This window comes from Malurus melanocephalus, unplaced genomic scaffold, assembly GCF_030028575.1.
Source record: "Malurus melanocephalus ecotype Western Australia unplaced genomic scaffold, MMel_1.1 scaffold_65, whole genome shotgun sequence".
In the NCBI taxonomy this organism is placed as follows: Eukaryota; Metazoa; Chordata; class Aves; order Passeriformes; family Maluridae; genus Malurus; species Malurus melanocephalus.
Genome location: NW_026623297.1, coordinates 1,670,904 through 1,689,616, shown reverse-complemented (window position 1 = coordinate 1,689,616; position 18,713 = coordinate 1,670,904). Strand labels below are relative to the sequence as shown.

General features: G+C 41.3%; 1 protein-coding gene and 1 long non-coding RNA gene across 5 annotated transcripts; one reads left to right on the top strand and one right to left on the bottom strand.

Moving 5' to 3' along the window:
- Positions 1–39: 39 nt before the first annotated feature.
- MEIG1 (meiosis/spermiogenesis associated 1) lies at positions 40–11,045 on the top strand. 4 transcript variants are annotated; one of them, XM_057366428.1, is made up of 4 exons: positions 40–195; positions 2,282–2,414; positions 4,241–4,403; positions 10,485–11,045. In XM_057366428.1, the coding sequence occupies exons 2-4, from the start codon at positions 2,311–2,313 to the stop codon at positions 10,557–10,559; spliced, it is 342 nt and encodes a 113-aa protein (XP_057222411.1). In that variant the 5' UTR covers positions 40–195; positions 2,282–2,310; the 3' UTR covers positions 10,560–11,045. The 4 variants fall into 4 exon arrangements, with proteins under 4 accessions (XP_057222411.1, XP_057222409.1, XP_057222410.1 ...); XM_057366426.1 differs by lacking the exon at positions 10,485–11,045 and adding an exon at positions 6,431–10,157; XM_057366427.1 differs by lacking the exons at positions 40–195; positions 10,485–11,045 and adding exons at positions 281–331; positions 6,431–10,157.
- Positions 11,046–12,115: 1,070 nt separating this feature from the next.
- On the bottom strand, positions 12,116–17,284 carry LOC130573753 (uncharacterized). Its single transcript, XR_008965357.1, has 3 exons — positions 17,070–17,284; positions 16,305–16,447; positions 12,116–14,770 (listed from the first exon to the last, which is right to left on the bottom strand). It is a non-coding gene; the product is annotated as an uncharacterized LOC130573753 (long non-coding RNA).
- Positions 17,285–18,713: the final 1,429 nt, after the last annotated feature.

Sequence of the window (18,713 nt, the reverse complement as noted above, 5' to 3'; positions counted from 1 at the left end):
GCACGGCCTTTTAAAGAGGCCATGGCGGGCGGTTGCCTGGCGACCGTTGGCACCGTGAGGGGAGAGCCGTCAGTGGGGCAGGGGCCGTGAGGGGCGGCCACAGCGCCTCGGCCGCCGCTCCGCCCCGCCCCGCCCCGCTCCGCCCCGCTCCGTACCGCCTGGGAAGAGGCCCCGCTTCCCATCTCTCCAACCGAGGTGGGCTGCCTTAAGGGCTGGGTGGGCGGGCTGTAGCCATGGCGGTGGGGGCACGGTGAAGTTACCGTCGCAGCGCTGATTCAGGCCGAGATGTCTGCCTGCGCGCTTTGGAACGTACAAGGAACTGTCGCGTAGAGTAGGTGGAAGTCACTAGAAAGAGGGGAAGTTTAGGTTAGATATTRGGATGAATTTTTTTACAGGGAGGGCGGTGAGGCACTGGAACAAGTTGCCCAACGAGGCTGTGGTGCCCAAGCCATGGCAGTGTTCAAGGCCTGGCTGGATGGGGCTTTGACCAGTCTGGTCTTGTGKAAGGTGTCCCTGCTCATGGCAGGGGGTTGGAGCAAGATGATCTTTAGGGTCCTTTCTTTAGGGTCCTTTCCAACTCCTTTACATTCTGTGAAATCTCCTACTGTGAAATCTCCTACTCTCCTACTACTTCTGAGTCCCCAAATATGCCCTGTGTTGGGATGGTCCTTGGATCAGTGATATACAGCCATCTCCTCCCCCTGCTCTGGCCCAGGGCCCATTGTGCCACTTGATACCCTGGCCTGGCCTCAAGGCGTCTCTACTCTTCAGGTTAAAGTTTTCTGGTGAATATGGATGTGCACCGTAAGTGTACCAAAATGAGCGAAGATACAGACACCACTCTTCCCTAGCACCAGCTGCACAGGCTGTGACCCATAGTCCTGCACCACCTGCTGACATGGAGCCCCTCATTCATGACAGTCCTTCCCCAGCAGCTAATTTTTCAGGATGCATTCCTGTTCCTGCTCCAGTGTTTGGAAGTTAAGAACTGACACCTGCTCCAGCAGCTGGTATTACAGGCCAGAGGTGCTCATGCCCCCAGCCTGACTCCGGGAGCTGTCAAAAGTGTTCACTCTCACACAGGTCTCACCAGGAGCTGGCACTTTGTCCTTGCAACACACWCACATGTAGAATACAGAGCTCATGCAGACAGATAGTGAAGATTTAAGAAGATACAATAGAGTAAGACAGTCTGTAATGATCAGGTGTGGGGCTCAGCCTGGCATGTATACTGACTGTCCCTGTTTTACACAGTCAGGCTTATTTTATACTTATATACCCTTTTGTCTATTCCCATCTTTGTTGCTCACTGCTCCTGCACATTGCTCACAGATCCATACAGTTGCATGGTTTCCCACACCTGTCCAAGTCTGTATGCCCCTGGTTAATAGTCTTTGCAGTGCAAAGTCCAGTTTGAGCACCCTGGATGTCATTCCTGTAATTTCTTGATAGCTCATCTATTAGTGCTGGARTTGAGGTTTGTTCTCTATGTTTGTTTTGTCGGGTACTTGCCTCTGCATATTTTGTTTATTTTCCCCTTTTGCCCTAACTTCCCTATTGACAAGATCTCTAATCAGATAACCTTGCTGCAATAAGCATTCTCACATTCTTCACATGCCCCCTGACTTGCTAGGTGTGGTTCTCATCACTGCTTTCCTCATTTGCTGTTCAGGTTTGAGTCCCCATATGTTCTTATTTTATGGTTTCCTACCTTTCCTGTAATCCCGTGTTGCATTGAAAATGGAGGGAGATGAAAATCTCCCTTGGGCAGATGCCCTAAGGGAGCAGACATTCTCCTCCCATAAACCCTTACAGTTTGTGTAACTATACAGGAAACCACCATTGTGAGCCATGCTAGTTAAGATTCCAAAATAATTGTGTTATGATAAACATTAAAAATGTGTTCCCAAAACCAAAGCRCTCCCTATTTACCCTAAATTAGGAATAGGCAAACATTGTCATCTTAGCAAACTCCACGTCACTGTTCAAAAATTCCCCATAAATGAAAAGTGTTAATATTAAACTCAATTTCTTACTATTCTCTTGTCTTCTTTATTTGCCTTTATCTGTCTGTTGCCTTTCATCACTTTCTGAATTCCTGGCTGGAGTACAGCTGTGCCCTGCTCTGGTACAATGAAAACAGCTCTGTGCCTGGAACTCGGGCACACAATAGACAAAGCACAATTTTCAAATAGCAGCCCAAAAAAATTTGCATGCTGTTTTCATTATTTGAAGTCACAAAGCTGGAACTTTCAATATATGACCTTTATTTTTTGGGCAGGAGTACCTGTGGGCAGGCACTGTGAATTAATGGTGACTCAGGAAGTGGCAGACCTACCTACATGTCTCGAAGAAGAAAATTCATTAGCTGAATCCAGCACATCCAGTAAAGAAGYACTTGACACTAATGACATGTAAGTTATCACAAGACACATTCATTATGGCTTTGCATTTATTAAGACCTAATGTTATTGCTAATTACATTGACTGTCTAAAATTCAATATTGACTGACAATAGTTCTGATCAAACTCTGATGAACATATAAAGGGTCAGAAAAATCCTGTGATGGCTGCAAAAGAGCCTTTTGTAGCACAGCAGAAAAAAACCCCAAACAAACATGTTGATATAGATATCTCAAAGGCTACCCTAAATATTTTGAAGAAGGGTTTGTGCTCATCCTGTTAATTTGTATTTGATACCTCATAACCAGGTGGGAAAATTACATTTTTATGTTAGTAAATGGCTGCTTTCAATTGCAAAAGGCTGCAGTGCCTGATAAAACAATGCTTGGAGTACTGAACTGCAAGAAATGTTCTAGTGTTGCTASAAAAGAGCTCTTTTACATATTTTTATCGATCTCTAATAAAGCGTATTTGGTTAGAGATGAAAAGCTCTTTCTTTGTCTCCTGATGGCTCTCATACACTTATACACTCTCATACACAGGTGTGCAGACTTCTTTCTGCTTGTTCCACATTGTGATAACAATAATTCTTGATATGATTTTCAAAAAAAATTCTATCCTGTGGTGCAAGACTTTTTTCCAATTTCTGCTTTTCTAACAGACTAGTGGCATTTTGCATTTGATAAGATTTCAGCACTCAATTTTCAAGCTCTCTGTTGATATAGGAACTTGCCAAGAAATTTTACTCCATGTGCAGGATTAGTATGCAGCAACCTACCCACAGGGAGGGAGACTGTATTCATCCTCTCACTGCAAAATCCAGAAGCTTTCATTCCTTGGAGAGAYCTTCTTAATTATGGAGCTGAAGCTTGGTGACATTTCAAAACTAGGAAAGGACTGAGCTCTCATTTGATCATACATACTAGTCATAATAGTGTTGTGTGTGTGTTTTATAACTAAAAGTTATATTTTAGTAGTGAAATAAGGTGCATTCAAGAAAGCAAATTCAGTGAAATTCAGATACAAGGTCAAATGATTCATACTTTTTTAATATAGTTTAAATCCATCCCCAGTGAGTATCCACTGTCTGCAATTTTTTATTGCTTTTTTGTTTGTTTTGGGGGGTTTTGTCATTTATTTATTAGATATTTTTTTTTTATTGATTGAGTTTCAACGTCCCAGTTCTGCTCTTTTCAGGTTTAACAGTTGATTAACCTGTTTACTATTTCTCAGCAGACTGCATAAATGGGTTTTGTGTGAGGATGAAGTCAGTTTGATAGGGCAAAGGTCGAAAAGACTGAATTTTGGCAGTTCATGTGCCTTGTCTCCTTATCCAGTTTATCTCTCAAGACCTTATCTCTGTCTTCTGCACTGTGTCCATTTGACTGTGYATGCATTGCTCTTTTTCTCTCCTCTCTCACCCTGAGTGTTTGCTGTTCTTCAGTAACAGCCCAGATCTTCCTTCTGTGGTTCCCAGTTTGTTGCCTCTTCAGGAAGAAGAAAGGAAAATCTGAAAATATGTCTGCCAGCCCTAAGGGGACAGCACCTGCAAAGATATGAAGTTAAAAAAATACAGCATTTAATATTATTTTAATACATCAGTATGCACAACTGAATTTTAGTAAGGTTGAGTCAATGTGTATATGGAAGTTCAGATGGGTTGGAGTTTTTGAGATCAAGTAGTGCATTTAATTTGGTTCCAGCTACTTATAACATTTTCCTTTTTTAATCTCAGACTTTGAAGTCTGCAATTCCTTTGTTTTAAAATTTTATCTATGTCCTCAAAAAATTACTTGCTTCTGTCTTCTCTGTTTAATTTTTTTAAGTCTAATTTCAGGAAGAAGTCTGAAGTTTCTGAAGTCATGACTAAAGYTGACATCAAACCAAAATCTATGCATCGTGCCAAAATATGGTCAGATGATGTAGAGAACTTATACAGATATCAGCAAGCTGGATACAGGGATGAGGTGGARTATAAACAAGTAAAACAAGTCGATGAGGTAAGATTTAGAACTTTGTAAGGGTTATTACTTTCAACTTCTGTCTCATGTTAGATGATTAAATAAAAGTAGAGGTGCTACTTATTTTCTTTCATTTAGGCTAGATTCTGATACAGTGTGTTTCTTCCCAGGTCTGACTTGAATTCTTGAGTTGTCATTAACTGTGCAGAATAACTCATTTCACACAAGTGAAASAAAAAACACTACCCAGCCTGTGGTTTTTCTCCCCTCTCTGATGCATTTCGAAGCATCATAGATTTCTTTGAATAGACACAGCTAATCTCCAAAGTAATAATTCAGCATTGAGGGAAGAAATATTTCAAAGTGAATTCTCTGATGTTTTCCCATTATTCTGTCAGTAGACTTGGTAGGAAAGTCGTTGGCTGTCCATGGAGTCAGTCCTGTGTCATTGCTGCTGCTTCAGTTTGCAGTTGGATTRTGTGGTAGCACAGGTAGACTTTGTGCACACTCAAAACTTGGCCTCTATCAAAATGATGCCCACAATAGAAATATTTGATGCCATCTGTGCTAAAGGCAGTCATGAGCAGTCGTGACACAGCCTCTTGTCAACAGCAAGGACAGCTGGTGGTGACTCTCCCCAGCACATCAAATGAGCTATTGAGCAGTAGCCAAATATTCAATAGTTACTTGAGGTTCAAAACAGCAACCAAGAGGTTAATACAGCAAACAAGACATCATCCTTATTACAGCTCTGTAATTTATCTTCCAAAGCAGCAAATATGGTATGAAGAACACACTTTTGAAAGATGTGACCTCCTGTGCACATAAGAAAGCACTGAAAGTTCCAAGAAAGTCACTCCCCATCCAGTTAMCTCACAACGCAGCAAAACATTGATGTGCATAATAAGATAGTTTTACTATTTTTTCATGGGCTCAGATACCACTGTAAAGGCTGTGGTATAATTTTTAGTAATTGCAGAAGGAAATCATGTAGTTAGTGTGGTAGGATCTGTGTGTTTAAGATTTATGGCAGGGCACAACCACTGACAGTTAAACCCTGATGAATGTTAAAGAACACCACTGACTCATTGTAATGTGAATGTGCAGTCTGTTCCAGCCTGCCAAGGCTTGGCAATTACTCTGTTTCAATTTACCTGCTCTGAAATGTCTTGTTGAGTCCATATTAGATTTCTATAATGCACCTGTTACTAAAGATTCAATTATAATGTAGGTCAAATGACTATTAAGGCTGTTATGTTTAGACAGACAATGCAAATAACATAGCTGTATGCCTGAAGTCATAAGGTAAGTGATGAAACCACTTCTGGGGCCCTCCACTTAGAGAAAGCTCTAGTCTGACATCCCGTTGTCAGATCTGCCTGGAAGAAAAATAAGATCCTTATTACCTGATTTTTAAAGTTCGGTTTAATCAGAAGYAGTCATAGATGCTCAAGCTGAGAGAGCTACTAAAGGCATAAAGCTGTTGAATGTGCMAGTGCTCAAGCCTGTAATTTAAAGCTTTACACTGGAACAGTGAAGAAGAGCACCATTGTGGTGCTGGGTTTWTGTGGGACTGATCCTGCTCTCTTTGAAACTGATACAGTCTGCAGCTTACTTTATTTTCATGAAATTGCAAATGAAAAGTACATTTTTCATGGTCAGAAAGACTGAAAGCAACCTTTAAGTATGTCAGTCTTATGAAAGCAGATTCTTGCAGCCTCTCAGATTAATGAATAACTGAATAGCACCAGTGTTATATTTCTAAACAATGTTATATTTCAAAACTTTGACTTCTCCAATTTTAAATTAGCCTGTCAAATACCCTTAGATTCCTCTTTCTAGGCTTTTCAGATCACATAACCTTATACTAAAGCTGCAAACTGGTTTCTGATATCTTGTTCTCAATCTGGTTTTASAAGTTCAGCAAATTAATAGAAAAGTAGTATTTAGATGCAAATGAGGGTTTCCTATGGAATTATACCCTATATTCCTTGTAATGGATGCACCAATATYGTTTAATGTGAGCATGTTCAGGTGATTGTATATCCTTTTTGTTCTGTTTGTAGGTAGAGTGTTGGCCAGAAACTGGATTCATTAAGAAACTTCAGAGAAGGGACAATACATTCTATTATTACAATAGGCAAAGAGAATGTGAAGACAAAGATGTCTGTAAAGTGAAAATTTATGTCTATTAGTATTGTTATTGTTCTGGTTGCTTTGATTTTATAAATGGTTWCTTAAGACCTGTAAGTAAATGAAGTGTGTAATTTGTCTTACCTTAAGGATCCATGTCATKCTTTTGTAGAAAGGGGAATGCTGGAAATGTAGAGAAGCCTGGAACTATAGACCTAGAAACTTCACTTTTTTCTTCTTATAATCAAAAGTCTTGCTATTCTTCATTTTCCTGGTTACAAATGCTTTGACATAAACCAAATATTTGATGCCTGTTTACCAGCTTTTTATCTTTAACTGTATATGACATCCATTGTCAGTACAGGCATCAATCTTTATTCCAAACAATATAATCTTGTTGACACTGGTTAATATCAGCCACAGTCTCTTGGTGTAGCTAAGGGTTACGAGACTCCAAAGGGGGGCCAGAGCACTGACTAAAATTCCCTTGSAGCAAAGCAAGAATAACAAGCAAAGAACTTAACTGAAGGACATTGAACAATCAAGTAAAAAGGGCCAGTACTGAGCTGCAGATTCAAAGACTGGTTATTGTGATAGAAAGAGCCACAATAGAAATGTCTTTTTGTCTATCCCCAAAGTATTTTTGTCATGTGCCAGTATTACTTAATTACTCAAAGAGGAATTGTTAATTGACTTAGTAGCACATCCCTTCTTGCGGGGTGGATTGTGGATTTACAGGTGTTGGGAGTATAAAACTTTGGGAGAATATGAAATCCACACTGCAATATTTAGGGGAAAGTGACATACACTGTTGGTACGTGGAATATCTGGGCAGAATTCATTTAACTTCAAATGTCACATTGTAAACATCCACACCTGATCCTGTCATTTGGGCAGCCTTTTTTTCTGTATGGAGAGAAGCTCTTGTGGGCACAGTTAATTTYTTTTAAGTACAGCTATGTAACATTTTCTTGGAATGTGCTGCTGTGACATCAGCTCTGCAGCAGCCACCCATACCTGGGTTACTCTGAGACACTCAATAAAGATGAGGGACTGTACTTACCTTCACTTATCAGAGGATTTAATTAAAATACTTTGAGATGCCAAAACTCTTGAAAATTGACCAGGAGAACAAATAATTGTTATGTAAACCAGTAGGTGTGTTTCTGGTAGTTAAAAAAAATGTTATTAATATTTCCTATCTCTAGACTCATAACCAAGGGGTATACAAACTCAGTTGTAGGTGTGAATTAGCAGTACACATTTGATCACCTGTTTAATGGATATTCTTCATTTATTTGAGCCTAAGGTGGAGGCAGACTCAAGACAAGAAATAGAGTACTTAGAGTTCCTAGTCAAAATAAGTAGTATGGATGCAATATTCAAAAGATCTCATTGACAATGACTAATGATGATCTCCTCATCTTATTTAGACTACTTGGAAAATTTTAGCTTAAATTTGTATGAGCTGTGTTAGAGAAATGACTGAAAGRTCCTCTGAAGCAACTATGAAACTTATATTCCAGGAAGGTTTTAATGGCATATAAAGAGAGAGTTACTGCAATGTAGAGAAAAAAAAAAGCTTTGCTACAGATAACCCGTCTATTTTGTCACTTTAATTTAGTGGATCTCACTTTATTAACTTCATGGATTCCTAGAAACAAAATCTTCCAGTGGAMATAAAAACTCTAAAGAGTTTCACAAAAAATCAATCTGTTGTATATCGCCAGCTCAAACTTATTGTCAGAAATTATTGCTATCAGCACACAGAGAAAAATTGAGAACATTTGGTACTGCCATTTTCTCAGTCTGTAAAAAGAGATAGTCAGGCGCTTGAGAATAGAAATTAAAACTGCAGGTAACTTTTTTAAGATTTAATGTGGGGTTTTTTTCCTCAAGACTTTTAAAAGTTGAAACAAATATAAGAGATTATTCTAGGATTCCCTCATTTTACCTGACTGCTCCTCAATATTTTTTGCAATACTGCTAGATGCTTCTGTCTATATTTTAAAACAGTGAGCTTGCATTTCATTGCAGCCCATGGATATTTCACTTCAAATAARTAGCATGGGGATTCATGTTCCACTTTGAGTGGACAGATCCTTCCCGCTTTGAGAGAGTGAATTACCCAGATTTTATTGCTTACATTTTTCAGCATTGTGAGTGTGCAAAAAAGGTGGAATCTCACTGTGACATTTAAAAGATTAACAGGATGAAAAAGAAAGACAAGCTTTGTAATAAATAAGACCAGTTTACAGAGATGGTCTTTTGTCAGGACTGTGCTGAATTTGGGAGTTCTCTCATTGGGAGTTCTCTCATTTGGGAGTTCATTTGCAAAACGGCAAGTTTTGTACTGGCAGTGTTGGTTTCAGTTATAATTGTCTTTTGACATCCAGTTCATGCTGAGCTTAGGGTAATGTAACCACTCCTCCAGGCTGTCAAAATTCTTCCTGACCTGGCTTTGGCCTTCAGCTGTGCAGGCTGARCATGGAGCTGACACTTGAGTACCAACAGTTTTCTCTGCTGCCTGTGTGCTGGATGTATCTTTCACTCAAAGAGCTGTCAAAAAGGTTCAGTGTCTTCTCTTATCAGATACATCTGTAACTGAAATGCCCCTACCTCAGTTTTAAGCAGGTGGAGAACTGTGAGTTTACTTGTCTCTCAAGCTATGAAGGAGTATCAGAAGTAAGTGATCTGAGGAAGCTGTGCTTCATTGTAAGGGTGACTGTACTTATCAATGTAAATAATTTCTGAACATCATTATAAAAATATTTTTAATGAATTTTAATAACTTCAAAGAGCTAGAGATAAAARTTACATCTCTCAAGTTTTATTGCCTAGAGATGAAAATATGTGCAATTTTTCTGATTTGAGTCTTAGTAAAAAGTAATTCTGTAAAAATACTTTCCCAGGTACTTTTCTTATCTGCTGGCATTTCTCTTATCAGGGAATACTGTAATRCTTTCAACAGCCATTTGTAGCAGCTAAAGGAATGGCTGGTGGCAAGGCTCTCCATTAGCTTGCAGCTGCCTAAGCCTGATCTACTTGGTCTAATTCTAATTCTCTTCATGGCTTTGTACAAGAAGRATAAATCCTTTCTGTGCCTGTTGAAGCTTACAAGAGTAGGTAAAACAAAGTTCCAAGGCCTACTTTTCAGGTTTTGTTTTTGACAGCTACACGTGAAATGGCAAGAGTGCAACCTTGTGTGCCAGGCTGGTGTGCTCCATTTTTCAGCCTTTACTTGAATCCATTATGGAACACTATTTTCTGACAGTGATACCATGGTTGTTTGATTGCTTTGCAGTCACAGCAGCTCAAAGAACCAAAGAGGAGGATGGTATAGTTGTTTGGATTTTCACTTAGGCACCCAAATGGACAGTTGTTTTTCCATCTCTGAAGACAGCTGAACCTCAGCCTTTCAATTTTCAAACACAGTTCCCTTTTTTCAAAGTGTTGAAAATGATTGGCCTCAAACTCATTAAAACAGCTTTCTAACTCAGCAGCTGTTGGTGCAGGTGTTCCTCACATTGTCTATACAAATGAAGGCTGCCTGAAAGCAGCTGGAATGGAGTTCCCCTATGCTCTTTGTAAATTCTCTCCTAGTACTCCAGTTCTACTGGATTTACCCTTTTTATTGGATCTGCTTTCTCAGTAGCCTGGCTGTGCTGAGCACCCTCTTAGCCAATTGTACTTGCTAAATAAAATACAAATTTTTTTTTGTTTGTTGCAGTTGAGACTTTGTATTTAAATCACATCTGAAGCCCAGCACCCTCACAAACAGCCTTTCCGAAGGTGACTGGRAAATGTCTACTGTCAGCAGAGGTCYAGGGTGGCACCCAAAYAATCCCTGCAATGTAACTTTGAACAAACATAATCATTTTCATGGATACTTTGTTCCACCAGTGTATTTATATCTGTCAGTGTTGCTGCTTGCTTTTGTGGCTCTTTTTTCCCCTCAGTACTCTTCCATATTCTCTGCCTTCATAGGCACTCCACGCTCATGGATCCTTTGAATATCCTGTTCCGTGTCCTCTATCCTGGCTCTCCCAACTCAGATCTTGAGTCTTTTCCAGGGCTGGCACACAGAAAAGGTAATTAAGSATGGGATTTAATAAGAAGGTGGGCCAGACTGCAGGGAGCAGAGTCCAGCCAGGTGATTGTCCTACCCAAATGCTTGCTTGTCTGATCCCTACAACCTCCCTCCTTGTCATCTTCCCATACTTGTTCCACCCTGATCTCCTCCCTTCCTGTGTCTTTGATCATTTCCCTAAACATCCTGTAGTAAGTTTTATGCAGTCCCCCAGGCTMCCTCAAATACCCCTTAAAATTCACACTAACCATGCTTTTTCTCGATCAATTACAAAATTGAGGCAGATCCTCTCCAAAGCTGGAGTGGCTCCTTTAATGGCCCATCACTCAGTGCCTGGCAAGCTCTGGCTTCCCTTATTGTCTCACTTATCACCTACTCATTAATGGTTATGTGCCTGTGTGTTTAAATCACTGTTTTCCTTGTTATTTATTTCTATAATATGGAATAAACAACTTAGTGCAGCAGATGCTATCCAGTTTCACACGTTCTCATGGCAGCCTCCCCGAGGCTCTCTGAGGGATGATGTAGAGGCACCTACACACTGGAGCTCCACAGTGCTGCTGCTGCTGCAYGTGGCCTGGCTGGTGGCARCTCTAAGGACACAGAGAAAAAKRGAAGGGAACACCTAARAGCAGAAAGAGGAGGAGGAAGAGGAAGGGAGGGAAGAAGAGTACGGGTTCAGGGAAGGACAAGCATGCTAAAGAGTGAAGCACATGGGTGCATCACCATTTTGCCAGCAAACTCATACCCACAGACACTCTTCCCCTGCTGGCAACTCCTTCTGRTTGGGGAAGTAGGATATAGTCCCAGCTCCTCATTGCAGATGTTCCTCTTGCCTTGGCAGGAATGYCCAAATGCCTCATCCGAGGGGGAGGAGGTGTCCTGCTTGAGTGGGTAAACTGCTGCCAGCTGCTTGGGGGTTGGAGCATAAAGCAGGGGGACTGGATGTRTGGCAGGTTTTTCATTTTTGCCCAGGGTGTCTAGAGGATGTCTGCTGTGCTGTCCTGGGGAGCATCCTCGTGCCAAGTACAGGGTGTTCCAGCCAGCGCTGGGATGTGAGCGAGGAGGAGCCTGCAGGTGGGCTRTGAGTGCGAGGAGATAAGTACTAGGATGCTGTGCCTGGATGGGTTGGAGCCAGGCACACTCAACACAGGGATGTGTTGGGCAGTGTTTCTGGAGAAAAGAGCATGGTGTCCCTGCAGATCAGCCTCCTTCCATGRCTCTGGTCTCCTGCAGCTACAGACAATGGAGCTCTTGCTCTATGGTGGTTACAGCCTGCCAACTCCTATCCTAACCTCCCTGAAAGATACATCCCCATCTTGTTCAGAAGGAACTTGAGTCATCCAGAAGAGCCCTTCTTCCCTCCACTGACTCTTCAAAAGTGAGGAGTTCTGTGTACCAGAGATGGAAGATCACTGTTTGGAGGAGATGATAATTAAAACCAGGAAATACCTCTTTCATAGCCTATCACTCACAACTTTGGTCTCAGCAAATRAGAAAGATACACTTGCAACTACAACAGCAGAGATTTATTTAAAACAACAGTGGATTCATATTTTGTCACACCAGAGCAATATCTCAGCAGAGAAGAAAGGTAGATAGATGGATAGATGGATGGATAGATAGATCATAGACAGATCTGAAGGATGAGTTCAGAAGAGGTGTTTAGAAGAGATATTCATTGCTATAGAATGTATATTCCAAGCAGATCCTTGAGACTGCAAGGCAACAGAAACAGAAGAAATATAAAAACTTCAGTATGTTGTAGACAGTAAGAAGACATTTAAGTATCACCAGAAATTTTAACTTATGAATAGCTTCTCTGTTATTTACAACTTTAACATTTATATCCATCAGAGGGGAAAAATATCACACCAGATGTTCATAATTCCTGCTTTACTATATCAGAACAAGGTAGTAGAATCCGTTTATACCAGAGGAAATAATTTAGCACCTGTAAGCTAAGGAGGATGTGAAACATCACTGCTAAATGTCAGTACTTTCACTTCAGAAGTCTGGGGTCATGCACACTCCCAGTCTTAACAACAGTAGCTCAGTACTGTCATTTCACTAATTTTAGATCTTACCAAACTTTGGAAATCTGGAGAGATGCCAGAGGACTGATGGAGGGTCAWCATGAACCAGTACTTACAAGGGAATGATACTAGACTGATAAACAGACTCCASTCAGGGATAAATTAATGAAGTGGTTACACTGTGACTCTGTCAGTAAAGGTTAATAAGTATTTTCCACTGTGCTTCACTGATCAGACACATCTTGTCTGATACAGACAAGGTGGATACAGAGATGCAAGACTGATACAGAGTAGGCAGAGGTTTTGTTTCTGGAACATTGTTTTACCGCCTGAGGACCGACACGGTTTCCAAACACTGTCATCAGTCAGCCCGGAGCTACCTGACTCTAAGCAGCGACTTGTGCTGTGCGAGACCCTGAGTTCAACCTCTCACTTGGAATGGAGCTCTCCAGCCTCAGACTCTGTGAAATCCGTAAACTTTAGTAAGATAACAGCTCCCTTGTGCAATCAGGATTTGCATGACTTGCTTTTCAATTCAGAGGCTGTAGCCACTGCAGGTTTTGAATTGCACATGCCCATGGAGAAGAAAAAAGCCTGCGGTTGGGGCAGTGCCAGCTGGAAACATTTCAGCACAAGAGGCAGCAGTCTGGATTTTAGGCAGATTTTAGTCAGCTTCTGGCTAGCCATTGTTTAATCGACTGTGTGCCCTGGGAACACGGAGTTTTGGGAGGAAAATCTCCTCCCAGATTGTGCTTGGGTGACTGGTAGCCTTAAGGCGGCTCAGGAAGACAGACGAGTCACACAGCCCCTCMCTGCTGGTGGATGACCTCTCCTGGCACAGCAAACCATGCTTGCTGTGGGCAGAGAAGGTCTTTCATCTCACCTCTCTGCAGRCCATCACAAAATTCTGCATTTTAAGGCTGTGCCAGTGCCAAGGGGAGCATATGCACGTAATAAGGAAAGACAAAGAGGTGGATAATTTTCTTTTCTGTTCATTCCACTGTGGAAAGTTTAAATGATAAGATGGAAAACCTGCAAAATCAGGAGGTGGTACTGCTGCTCTGTGTCTTTTTGCCATTCAAAGTAGCTTTTTYCTTCTTGAAGATCAGTATCAATGCAGATTTCCCTGTGATGTTCCTGCCACCCTTGGGGGGGTGACAGGTGATGTCTGACTTGCAGATGCAGCAGATAAAGGGCTGTTTTGTTCAGCTGGTGTGTAACCACCGGTGTCACACTGAGCTTTTTCCTCTGCTCTTCAAAGGGGTGTTTTGAAGCAGCCCCACAGCTGCTGCCCCACTTAAATGTCTGCCACCAGCTCAGAGGAGCAGTTGGTAAACTGCTTATACATGTATCAGAAGCCCAGGAGGGAAATTTGCATTATATATGCACACACATGCATATATTAATGAAACATTTATCTTTTTGAAGATTTTTTCCCAAAAAATAAAAAATATTGAGGATATTTTTCTCTAAATCTATCGGACACTGTGACTCTTTCAGCTGAGATTTTGGAGCATGAAGGAGCAGATGGGAAATCCTCTTCAATACATTAAGGAAAATAATGTAAAAGAGGAAGAATCCACAATCCTCATAAAATTCAAATGCCTAAAAACCCACAGGAGAACGAAGATTATAATGAATAATTCAGACAACACATCCTTGAATTAGAATGTTTCAGCTTCCTCATTTGCTCAGTCTCTCATCTGATGTCCAAGAGCTAAGCATAAATGTGGAAAATGTGAAATGAAATAGTTTTGCAGAACCGTTTGAAGCCCGCTGCCTGCATTCCAGAGCTCGGAGGAACGCCACGGGCTGAGGTTTGCACCGAATCTGTGAGCTTGTGCCTCCCTCTGCTGACTGCCTCCCCAGACCTCTCTCTCCTTGGCTGTGAAAGATAAAAGGCCGTGGTTGTTTTTCTCCTCCTGATGGGTTGATGTTCCTCCCCACGCCCCAAGCAACGCCGTAAAGTCCAGGGAGCTGTTGAATATGGGCTGCTCACATCAGCTCCAGCCTCATGGTGCCAGTGGGTGTCACTCCAGCGGTGCTGTGTTCCCTTTGTGGCATCCCATGGGTCCCAGTGCCACTCAGCTTCTCCATTAACACTGAATTAATGCATGAATCCTTGTTTAGGGGAAAATATCTGAAAGCTGTAAGGCAGAGACTTAAGAAAAGCTACCATCAGCTGAAAGATGCAGGCACAGACCTTTGGCTACAYCACTAGATTACACCTGGGGTATACTGGAAATTCATCACTAAATTTTTTTTAAGTTTGAATATGCCTGTGACACTTGGTACCAGTTTTAAAATAATCTTTTGGTCCTTATAGGCAGCTACTATGTAAAACTGATCATGAGAACGGCAAAACTTAAAGGTTTTGGATTCTCTTCTCCTTTCACACACYGTCTGCAGAAACTTCCTGTCTTGTCAGCAGAACATGTGCCCCCAGCAAAGGCAAGAAATGTACAATCTCAGCATRGCAGGATTAATTGGAAAAAATCATGCCACTCACTCTGGAGAAGGGGATGTGCTGGCTATCCTCTAAATATCCTTTCTGCAGAGGGAGGCAAATCCAGCTCTCCAGTGTTGTAAACGTCTTGTCCATTTATTCCTCTTCCCGAGTATTTTCTTAGGTAGGGGGCCGATAGAGATGAGATTAAAGTCCATTCTAACAAACCAAGTTTGTTACRTTTCCTTTGGACTTGAAAACACAGATGAAAACAGCTCCTGGGTGCTCCAGGAATTTTGTGTTGTGGAAGCTTTGTTAGAAAGCTCTGAGGAAACTGGTATCATTTCAAAATAAAGTGTGCCAAACAGAATAGCCCAAGGGCCATCGTGCTGGGAGGTGAARGCTGATTTAATAGTGCAAAAACCAATTACCAGGCCGTGATCAGTAATGGCTGTGTCGGGAAGCTGAAATCGCTACGGGGAAGGAGACAGGAGAGCAGGGTCTGCTCTTGCTGGAGCTGAGACTAAGATAAATTGCAGCAGAAAGCCCCTGCTACCAACGAGTTATGGAATAAATGGATGCATTAGAAGCCCCAGTACATTAGATCTCTTGAAAGGACACGCAGAGCATCAGGGAGCCAGGTTGGTGAGGGGCTGAAGGCAGCACTGCCTGCCCAGAAGAGTTACTGACCTCCACCCCGGGACTCCCAACAGCCAGCTGGTGACTTACACCAGCAGCATCAATGACAGTGATATATAATTAGCCTTGGGATATATCAGAAATTTTCATATATGTGCTGAATTGAACCTTCAATACAAGTGCAGGGAAAAAGCAATGATGACTTTTAATATAAATAAAATATTAGACAGGAGAAAGCATATATTCTCTTACAGTCTATGGTGCTGATGTTCTGAAGAGACTCCAAARCTCTCTGCAATTTATGGGCCAAATCTATTTATTGGAAGTAATGCCAGGAATATTTTTGAGAAAGGAGAGCTAAAGCTCAGCATATAAAGCTTGGAACTGCTCTAACAGATGCAGCCAGCTGCGATAAATGTAAAATACGCTAAATTAGACCAAGGGAGTTGTGTCCAACTGAGCAGTACAAACCTTTCCAACGTTAAAGCAACCAAAATTTCCTGTAATATGACCTCCTCCATTAAAAAGCAAGTTGTTTTTTTTTGTTTCAGGCCAGAGAAGCATAGGTAGTTTTCACTAAAGATTGATGCACTTACTTTGAATTGTAGAAAGAAGTGGATCTGTTTGGTTTGTCATGTTAATGGCTCAATCAGACTCAACAAGTTAGAGCTTCTGTCTACTAAGTGATCACATCTCCCACAAAGTACTTGTGAGTGGTCCAGGTGGGAGAGCTGAAGATCTGTTAAGTGGAGAAGATGGTTAACACTTAAACAGCAACATACTACAACAAAGCATGGGCGGAGTAACAACTCTCCTGTTCTCATATTCACTGATTGTTGATGCTGTTTATGTGCAAGTAACAGTTTGTGGTTTTCAGCAAGTTTTGCCTGTGCTTTGCATTTGTTCTCAGTTATTCAGCAGATGTTGGAAGAAGGTTATGTCCCTTTGTCCCATAACTGCAAATATAAATGCAGTACATGATGCAGGGCACTTCCACAATCCTTCCCTCCAGCCACCCCTGTGCCCCACCCAGACCCCATAAACCCCTCAGTATTTAATCTGGGCACAGCAGGAGCCTGCTCAGGAATATAATTAATATACAAGTGCTGAAAAATAAGTAGAGAACCAACCGTTCTGTAGGTCAAGAGCACTTGTGTGTCAGGAAGCCACATTCTTGACACCTGGGGATTGTTTTTTCCAAGTGGCTCAAGAGGACATGAAGAGTCTCTCAACTGAGTTCTGGAGACCCTTCTTTCCCAACATTTAGCCTGGGAAWGACTGCTGGAAGGTTACAGGAGACCTTTGTGACTCCCCACCCAGTACTTCAGCTTATTGAAACCGTGATCATTTTCTGGCCTTACTTGAATTCAGTACTTTTCATCTTTGAAGCAGCGGCACTTTGGTCTCTGAGCGTGTTGGGTGCAGAGGCTGAGAGGAGATCGAGTAYTCCCGAGCCGTGTGAACACAGCACGGCCCAAGGTCAAGCGGTTCCGGCAGCACTTTTGACCTAAAATGACAGAAATGTTTCGCAAGAGAAGTGGCTGATTTCACTGGGCTCTTGCTCAAGAGCCGGGAGCTGCACTGACCCGTGTCCAGTGGCCTACGGGGTGACCTTGGATGATTGGGGGTGACAGGAATTGGAACAACTGCTCTGACAATTCATATCTGCAGCTCATTTTCTTCTTTCTGATCTTTTCACCTACAGATCTGGCCTATAAATGTTTTCTATCCAGCAAGAAGTAAATGTCCATGTTATTTCTGCTAAATTCTAGTGAYATTTAGGGGAGGTAGTCTCTCAAGGCAAAAAGCCCCCTGGAATTCCTGGAGAGGTRTGTGGCAGGTCCAGCAAGGCTGGGAGGAAACCGCCGAGTTTGTCTGAACAAAAAACTTAAAATCTGTCCTGGATGCCATGACATTTAATGCATCTTAGCTGGTTTATTTTCATTCTAAAATGCACTTGGAGAAAGGTTGTATCCATGATGGTCTGGAGGATATCCAAGAGGAAAGCTATTTTCTGAGAGCAAATGATGTAGCTAGAAAAAATGAAGCTAATTWCRAAGTAATTTTTTWAAAAAAAATCAATAAATACAGATTTAAATAAAAATTAAAATAAGTAAAATTAAAATAAGGTAAAAGGRAAATAAATAAAAATTAAAATAAATGAAAATCTAAATTAAAAAAAAAATAAAATTAATGCCCCCAAGCTTTCTCACATGCCAACCTATCTTCAGGTCCAAAGCAGCAGGAGCARCAAGCTTTATCCTAAGCAGCAACAGTAAATGGGAAAACTTTGGCTAAAGAATGTTTCACTGCCAGCAATCCCAGCCCCAGGCATAATTCCTCCCTTTTATCTAGTTTAGGTAGGCAACACATGTAGGTGACTAGGAAGACGTTATATACATTCATTTTTCAGCTCTAGCAGCGTCAGATGTTTAAAAACAAATAAACCAATAAGYGCCTCCAATAAAAGAAAGTAAGATAGAATAAAATAAAAATAAAATATAAAATAAGAAAAATGCAACACTATAAAATAAAGGTTAAGGTAGCTATCAGGAAAAGGTTCTTCACCTATAGGGTGGCTGAGCACTGGAACAAAATACAACACTATAAAATAAAGGTTAAGTTAGCTATCAGGAAAAGGTTCTTCACCTATAGGGTGGCTGAGCACTGGAACAAAATACAACACTATAAAATAAAGGTTAAGTTAGMTATCAGSAAAAGGTTCTTCACCTACAGGGGGGCTGAGCACTGGAACAGTGCTCACAGCACTGARTTTGACAGAGTTCAAGAAGCACTTGGACAATGCTCTCAGGTACAGGGTGGGATTTGTGGGGTGTCCTGTGCAGGGCCACGAGTTGGTTATTTGTGCATCCCTTCCAACTCAGGATATTCTGCTTCTGTGATTCTATGAGAGTAAAACATAACAAAAGAAAACAAAATAAAAGAAAAATATAGTAAGAATAATAAAATAAAATATATAATAAGAAAAATCAAATGAAATCGAA